The following is a 9,035-nucleotide window of genomic DNA, read 5'->3' as shown; positions in this document are numbered from 1 at the left end:
CACAGAATGTTAGAAATGAAATTAATGTTGTTTCTGCCATCAGTGGAACACCAAATGAGGATCAAGAAGTGCTCCGCCCGTCTCGATTATGTCAAGTTCACACTGACATCCCTGAAGGTAATGAAGATACTTGTCAGAGGTTTGCTGTCAATGCAGCTCTTACAGGGGGCCTATGCTAGGGGAATGGAAGAGAAAGAATTAGACTCCAGATCCTTTCCCAGAATCAAATAGTAAAGTGCTCTGAGGGTTCAGAGAAATTGTCAAGACTCTCCAACGCTCCATTTAAGAGCAAGAACACAAAAGCAAATGGAGAGATTCAATGTGATGGTCAGATTCCGGATCTGCTCCAAAGATTAGTTCTGGTCATGCCCTGGTGCACATGGAATTTTTGGGTCTTGAAGGTAGTCCCCCCATTCCCCCAGGTCTTTTCTGTATTGGTTGCACTTTTGTAATATTCTCTTCCGTGGCTTTAAATGCCTTTATGGGTGTACCATCTGGACACTCAAAAGCCTCCTGCAGCTCTAGCCCCTTCAAGTATGTATTACATACTTTAGCAGGACAATGTAGTTTCAGCTTTCAAGATAGTTAAGACAAGCTCTTAATCTTGCTACTTCATTTCCTGCGGAAAGTGAACCAAAATCTGGATGCAGAGAATCATTTAATCAGGGGAAAACTGACATTCGAATAGTCAAGATATTTCGCCATGCCTCTCGTTTTAGTGAAGTTTCTCTAGAATCCCTGTAAAAAAAATTCAGAACAGGAAGACAGATTTACATGAAAGCTACAGAGAAGGTAGTTGAAAAGTCCATTCATAAAACTTTTATTCCACTTACATCAACTTAATACACATGTTCTTAACAGTTATGCTTGGATTGTTCATGAAAATTTCATAAGACATTAAACAAAGCTAGCCATCATCTCAAGTTATTTCCCTGTTAACTATTTTTACAGCACATGCATGTTAGGCAAGTATCAAAAAAATCACAAAAGCAAAAAAAAACCTAAAAAAGTTAAATACATGGGTTTTTGTTTTACTGCTGTGCTCAATATACAGTGTAGTTATGGATATCAAGCATTTCATTTTTACTGCATCTTTACTTGTACATTTGTTCTTAGGTTGCCTAAACCATTTAAATACAAATAAAATGTGTAGCAAAAATAATGAAAGCAACAGCAGGTAACTTTACAAATAATGGAATGTGAACCGTTTCTGCCTTTCTCTAGAGAAAGTTGACTGGGTGATCAAAACTGTCTTAAGGAACGCTTTTCAGCTGCAATCAAAGATGTACACTTGATTGTATATTCCATAGGATTTCACACGCTTGACATGCAATATCCATGGGACATCTGTTCCCCCGCAGCCATGGTATGCTTCAGCTTTGAAGCACTCACACTAACTACACCTGTGGCTGCAACTGATTATCCCCTTTTTCCATCATGACAGACCAATATGCACGCAGTTTTCTTTGCTCAACATAGGAAGCTGTTTAACCCTGGCCACCTTGTGGGAAGCCACAGTATACCAAAAGTACTATGCCAAACATGTAAAACTTGTATAAAAATTTCACAACCCTATATTGGCCACCTCAGATGAAAACAGATAAATTCCCCAAATGTTAACTGGCTCTATTCCCCTAATATTAAACATAAAACCACATGGGAAATATAGAAATCCAAATAGAAGTAACATAAACCTGTCATAAATCGTAAACAAAAACTATTTGTGGGACAGCATGAGTGACAAATGGTCTACTGTGTAAATTTTAGAATGAGGCAGACAAAAGTTGGAAGGCTGGTTAATTCTCCCCTCCTTCTCCTGCTTCAGCTTCATCTCCTTGGGTATCCGATGTCCACAACTGTTTGAGAGAAAAAGCAGTAAAGTGTTTGCATTTGCAAGAATGCTGAAAACCCATCCCATTCCAGATTCTTGCTAAATATTATGAGTAGACGAGGATATCAGTAATATTTCTACTTTTCTTCAAGGGGGAAGCTCTTCCTACCTTGAATGGTATTATTGCTTAAAGGCTTTGTCACTGGGAGTTTGTTGCTCCTCTGGGAGTTTAACTATCAGCTGGTCAGCAAACCCTCAGCTGGTCTTTCGGTCATTGCTATCACACTATGCTTTGGAGCATCCCTCTGCTTCAAAAGGTGGCGCTCCAATTGGATCCCTTAGCTGCCAAGGCCCTCACAAGTAGAAAGACCTTAAAGGGTTTAATTCTTCACTGCCTTGCACATATCTTAAATCAACATTCACTCTTGTGCAAAGATAGTATAAAATACTACGAATTCAGAATAGTAGACATTTACACACACTTTGCATATGTGTAAGTGATGCAAGGCAGTGGAGAATACTGTGCAAGATGTGCAGCCTTGTTCCTGGCCTGAATGCAGTGCAGATGCCACATGGCAAATGCTCCTTGCTTAAACTTGAAGCAGCATGAAAATACCTAAAAATTGGCCAGAAAATAAATGACAGATGTGCCGAGACATGGTATCTACCAGGAAACAATTTCAGAAAACATGCAGGCCAATCTAGATTCATGCTGTGGATAGTAGTCAGTTTGAGTAACAATGAATTAAAAGGTTTCAGAGTGGTAGCCGTGTTAGTCTGTATCAGCAAAAACAGCGAGGAGTCCTTGTGGCACCTTAGAGACTAACAAATTTATTTGGGCATAAGCTTTTGTGGGCTAGAACCCACTTCTAGCCCACGAAAGCTTATGCCCAAATAAATTTGTTAAGTCTCTAAGGTGCCATGAGGACTCCTTGTTGTTTTTAACAAATTAAAAGTTACTGTTCTGTGGCTCACTTGTAAGACTTCTGAATAACACTGATTCTAGAGAAGTTTCAAATAAAAAAACATGACCAAAAAAGGAAACAAGCTTGTTTATATTGGTCTTAGTACTAAGTTCAAGTATATCTACCTCACAAAATATTTGTTTGCATAAATATCAAGTAAACCTGGAAAAAAAAAAATCCTCTAGAACATGAGCAAGAACGAACCATTGGGGGGACGAAGAAAAGGGAGGAAAAAAAACCCACCTTACTGCTGAGGCAACTGACACCTCACTGGATGATATTTAGCCATTTAGAACTACACTAGGGCCCATGCCTTATGCATATGATCAGGCTGGACCCATTACACAAAGGTGAAGAGTAGCTCTAAAAACAAAACAAAAAACCCCACCAAAAAAAAAAAATTCCAAGAGGATGTAAAGATTGCACTGTCAGTCAAAGCTTTCAATACCATTTTTAGGGGATAACACTAAAAATAAGTAAGTGAAAGTTAACCTACATTGCAGCTTGTTTTTAAAAATGCTAGATTCCTTACATAAGCCAGAAAGTGTAGTTATTCAACGATGTAGTGGATTTGCCAATTATGGGATCATAGAAACTGAAAGTTGTTAACTTACCATGGGAGGCAAAAGTGTGAACAAAATTTCAGTTCAGGAATATAACAACTTGCTGCTAACAAACATTATTTACCTACATGTTAGGCATAAAATAGTAGCCCCCAGTTAACTGCTCATATGCTTTAGTTAGAGTCAAGCAATGAACAAAATGCTTGATTCATGATGACATGTAATAAAATTCCTTGCTTAACAAGCAAGTTTTAATGGTACTTACTGTCAAGTTGTCTCTCAGTAATTGCATTATTAGTGTGCTGTCTTTGTATGACTCTTCACTTAACGTATCAAGTTCAGCAATGGCTTCATCAAAAGCCTAGAGGGTTTTTTAAAAAAAAAATAAATAAATTTTTAAAAAATGTTATTGCCCATATAATATAGGTTACATACAACATTTAAGCTTTTGATTCTTTTTTAAAAACTTACAGTCTTTGCAAGGGAACAGGCTTTCTCCGGGGAATTCAGAATCTCATAGTAAAACACAGAGAAGTTCAGAGCCAGACCTAATCTGATTGGATGTGTTGGTTGCATCTCCTTTTTACTGATTTCAAAAGCTTCTTGATACGCCTGTTGTGACTGCTCCACTATCCCTTCAAGAAAAACATGTAAATAATTTAGATGCATTTACACAGCTGTGTTCAAGACCTATGTTTTTATCATGTAACAAACATGAGTAATAGGTTTGGGTTTAGTTTCCTCATTAATAAGGAGCTCTTAGCTTTACAAATATTTTCATAGCATAATACTGTTTTAAAAACAGTTTTGCGGAATTAGCCAGTTAAAGCAACATGTCCAAATTAGCTTTGGCCCACAATAAGCATTAAGGCTGGATGGAGATAGCTGGTCAATATGTAAAGCTGAATTTGCCACCTAAGCATTGCAGCATTTTTATAGTATTTAGTAAAGAATGAAGAGGCAAGGAACAAAAAATTTAGCATAAGTTTCAGAATTCTAGTATCTAATCTATATGTATAAGATTACAATTTCATCTGACAGTGTCTCTTTAATGCTGCAAAGTATTCCAAATCTACTTTTTATTACAGACAGGGTTGGCAGCATTGCAGATTAATGTTGCTCCCACATTTACCATTATAAGCCCCCGTTTGCAATTGCTTATAAAACTTTGTGAAACTATTTCTCCTACACAAATAACTGTTGGGTACAAATATGTAACTCTTCTCTTTGTTGAAGGAAGACACAGATAGTCTCTGGGTATGATTTTGGTGCCACTGCACTGGCCCCATACACCATTCAGTTCGGGTTCAATGCAAAGTCAGTTCTGAACAGTTTGCAAACAAAGCAGAAGAGACTTACCATGAACTGTTCGGGTACAAGTTTAGAATTAGAAAGACAAACCTTTTTTTGGCTAGACTTGCTACAATTCTACAGTATTTTAAAAAATAGACAAACTAGGTGTTTGGACCCTCAAGGACTAAGAGACTAAGCTATAGGGGTACTGCTTACCCTTGCTAATCTGTCTACTAGGTTGTTACAAGTTTGTATCTATGTAGATACAGCAGACAGGTAAAATTTTTTTCTAAAACAATAAGCAAACCAATTTATGGGATGGCAATACAATTCCTAGATTCCAGTACATCATGAGTTTGGGTCATTAGCCACTTCCCTTCCAAGGTGGGTTCCAGCCTCATTGAGGGTCAACACCTAGTTTTGTCAGCTATTTTTAAAAATATTGTAGAAGTGTAGCAAGTCTAGCAAAAAAGCTAAATATTAAGCCTTGTGGAGAAAGGGTAGGGTACTGACCCTGCACCCAAAGGCGGGAATATGAATGGAGATGGCTGGGGCAAAGGGAATTCATATCTCTGTTCTGAAACTAGGGGTATACACATACACAAGCATAATGGTTGACTGCTTCAGGAGTGTTACATGACCAACCACACGTTTGCTACAGTGGGGATCTGCAAAGCACACTTGTAAGGGAGAATTCCTGGGGACTCTTGTTTGAGAGCTATTGACCTACCACGTTTAGGCAATAAACTGGGAATTTCTATAACCACAGAGCTAAACCACCTTTTAATTCTATTTAACATTAATCATCTCCCAGAATCAGAGAAAGAGCACTGTCCCATTTAAAGCAAGCCCATTTTCTGACAAATTTAACAAGAAGCTGACATACTGTACCTTTCTTGTCATCCCCAGCAGCAACCTCAGCCAAGTAACGGTAGTAGTCTCCTTTCATTTTCAAATAGAAAACTTTACTTTCTGCTTGAGAAGCGTTAGGAATCAAGAACTTTTCCAACAGAGACTAAAATCAAAACAAAGAGTACTATGTTTTACACAACCATACCTTTCAATAGTATTGTAGATCCATCAAATTAGTTATATTGCAGGTTTTTCAAAAAGTCAAGAAAACTTGGTTCTGATAACAAGCTTTAGTCAGCCTAGTTTTTATCCACTTCTTTGCTGAATGTGCCATGTTGCGATCTACAGGAGGAATTGTTTTAGGTACAGAATGTTCAGCAGAACAAAACACCTAAATAACCGAAATGTAGGTTAACTGCCTATGAAACTCCACTTTATGAAAGAAGCAGCATTGTAAACTGGGAGATTTTTTTCAGCTACAGTAGTATCAGCATTAGTGCTTACATAGCAACAATGTGGAGTCTATCACCCAGGCTACAAAGCAATTTTACATTTGTTTGAAGTCACTTATTAGAGAGTACCTAAAACCTATTTGTGTAACATGCCATACGTAATTCTTGACTGTTTTTCTAGCATATTCTTCCTTAACTCTGATTTAAAATGGGTTATCTGGAGGAGAAATGAGTAACAGTACCTTGAAAAGGAGCAATATATTTATACTTCACATAAGACAGTGATTACAAAAAATTCTAGTTAATGTTTGGTTTTATAACCTCTCTACCCAATCTGAATATAATTCCATTTTGCTAGTTGTAAATTCTAATAAGTTCTAATAATGGAGTCTTAAACTGAGGACAGTATGCCTGCATACACTGACTAAAATTTTAACAGATAGAAACAATATTACAAACATTGGTTCTCAAATGTTGTTTCAGACACCACTACTAAAAGTTTAAAGTAAATCAGATTCTGATCAGTAGTGGAATAGAAGCACTATTTAAAAACACTACAGTACTTGGCTCAATGCAACTATTCACCTTGACACTTTTGTACCTACTAGCATTAACTGTATGTTACACTGGGACATTATTATCCTATCAATATTCTATATCTTACATCATTTAATGGTGCATGTTTATAATTATGTTAATAAAACACTGTAGCATGTTTTTAGCTGAAGTGTAGCCACATTGCTTTTGCACCACAATAGAACTGGATAAGACTAGTCATCGCTAGTACTTGTTTCTTTTGACTTTTCAGGACATTTCAGATTTAGCATGGTAGTCAAGTTTCCTCCCCCAACTTAGGTGCTTAAAGTTAGGCACCTATATAAATGACTCAGTTTTCTTCTAAGAGTGGAGGCCACTTCTTTAGGTGTCTAACACCCACGTTGAAAAAGTTGGGCATAGCATTCATCTAAAGTTGAGTGAGATTTTAGAGGCAGTTACACATGTTATAATTTAAAGATATCTGGGGTATGTAATGTTAAAGTTTGATAAGAGACTATTGATTAACGATAACTTTTCCCGCTATTTAACTTCTACAAATAAACCCCTAACATTTCAACTTTTATCTCACGCTGTTCTTAGATTATCCTTTCAAACTCATGATAGAATTGGGGGGTGTTCAAGACTCCAGAACTATGGAGAGTTTTGCAGCACTTACTACTACATGACTGAACTAGGAAATCAGTTGGAGCAGAAGCAACATGCATGTTTCCTTCTTGGGGAGGGACGCTATCCCCATATTCAGAACACACTTGTACTGAATTCTTATACCGGCACCTTTGGTACCAGATTTGGCAAACAGCATGTGATGTAGCAGGAAAAACCATGTGTCTCATTGAGTAAAGTGATATGGGAGGAGTGAACCAATTAAAGGATGTAGCAATACTCTTAAAAAGGGTCGCTGTTAATTTTCGTGAGTTGTGAAATTTAATATGACTTGAAGACCAATTCCACCCACATTCAAGATGAAAAACTACTTTAAGCCAAATGTCTCTCCATACCCCTGCAGATGGGGGTAGCCAGGATGTTGGGTGGGTGGAAGCAAGAGTCAGACCAGAAGGAATGTCTATTGTCTATACTCTATGAAGGTTAGAGAAAGCCCACTAGTGTAGTTTTAGTACTGCATACTTCTAGCATCTTTCATCAGATTAGTGATTCTCACAGCATCTTCTCAGCTCCTGTGAAGTAGGTATCAACTCCTACAGATGCGTAACGAGACATGAGAACTGACTGGTGGGTTCTTGCTTCTGGCATGAATGGTCGCAGCAGGGCCAATCCTTGGGCAGAGATCTGACCCAAAAGCAAGTTAGTATCACAGCGAGGGAGAACACCCTAATCTTTGTTCTAACCAGGCACCCTTCAAAATTTTAGTCTTATGACCTGCTTTTCACAAGTGCCAAGAATTTGCAGCTTTCATTAAATTCAGTGGTGATCAAGAACTAAAAAGAAAAAAAGCCAGTACACTCATTCTTAATTATAGCCCTGAAAAGAATGTTTACCAGATTGGTTAGTATGCACATAACCCTTTGGTACGAGTCCCCCCACCCTCAGATAAGCCATATCTATACATTCTCAGTTACAAATGTCAAGAAATTGGAATTACCCCCAGAAGTTTTCTGCAACATGATTCCAGCTATGCAGAAGAATAACTAGCTTCTTTTATGAAGTCTGGCAGTTAGCAATCAGTAGCATGCATATCCCTTTATTATTAACTCCCCACTGCCACAGTTCCAGGTGAAATTCTAAATCCATAAAAATAACCGTTGCTTAATAGTTTTGTTTGCTTACTACCAAGTGAAGAGACATATTTGCACTGGTGGTAGAAAGGATTACTAATTAGGAAAGCCTCTTGTACAGCTGAGATGTTAACAGTGCAGCCAGCTGCTCGGAAAAAGAAGGTGTAAATTTCCTCAACACACCCTGAACATAGGAGTTATGCACTGCTCCCCAATCCCTGGTGGTTAATGGGGGAGCACGTACTGAAGCAAGGTTTATTCCTTCCTTATCAGTCTCCTTTATTAAGGAGACAACCTAATCTTTCCAATTTCTATATGACTGGGTTTTGTTTCTGCTGCATCTTTGAGATTATACAATCCTAACTACAAGCAAGGACTATTTAGACAAGATGCTTAAAAATACTGACTATTCCATTCTCTACATATCCACTGCCTGCAGCTTTTTGGGACCAGTGCCATGCATTAAGCGATTCACGATTATAGCTGAGCCTTTCTGGAATGGTTACTGTCCACATATAACCCAAAAAACGTATTAGTTCGAGTTATTCCTTTCACCATGCATTAACTTGAATGTCTGTTAGTGTGCTCAGCACTGTACAATCCAGAAGTCTATGTATCAACATTTAGTTTTGTCTACCACTGTTTGCTGTGCAACCACTAGCTTCGTAAATTGCTCGATTGTCTTCTCTAATGTGATTAGAGAAGTATTATCTATGTTGCTATATACCACAGCAAAGTACATAAAATACAAATTCAAGAAATGGCAGTTACTTACTGTAACTGGAAGT

At 37.8% G+C, this 9,035-nt stretch overlaps 1 protein-coding gene across 3 annotated transcripts in view; it reads right to left on the bottom strand.

Annotated features, from left to right (window-relative positions):
• Positions 1 to 804: 804 nt before the first annotated feature.
• YWHAZ (tyrosine 3-monooxygenase/tryptophan 5-monooxygenase activation protein zeta) overlaps positions 805 to 9,035 on the bottom strand; it is a 32,116-nt gene continuing 23,885 nt past the window's right edge. For all 3 annotated transcript variants that reach the window (XM_073330425.2, XM_073330428.2, XM_073330427.2), the window contains exons 3-6: positions 5,544 to 5,667; positions 3,831 to 3,994; positions 3,625 to 3,720; positions 805 to 1,856 (exon numbers count right to left, since the gene is read on the bottom strand). In XM_073330425.2, the coding sequence (XP_073186526.1) occupies positions 1,797 to 1,856; positions 3,625 to 3,720; positions 3,831 to 3,994; positions 5,544 to 5,667 (444 nt within the window). In that variant the 3' untranslated portion in view covers positions 805 to 1,796. The remainder of the gene's footprint in view (positions 1,857 to 3,624; positions 3,721 to 3,830; positions 3,995 to 5,543; positions 5,668 to 9,035) is intronic.

Source organism: Lepidochelys kempii, chromosome 2 (genome assembly GCF_965140285.1).
Source record: "Lepidochelys kempii isolate rLepKem1 chromosome 2, rLepKem1.hap1, whole genome shotgun sequence".
Classification (NCBI taxonomy): Eukaryota; Metazoa; Chordata; order Testudines; family Cheloniidae; genus Lepidochelys; species Lepidochelys kempii.
The sequence above is the reverse complement of the archived record's forward strand: the minus strand, read 5'-3'. Positions and strand labels throughout refer to the sequence as shown.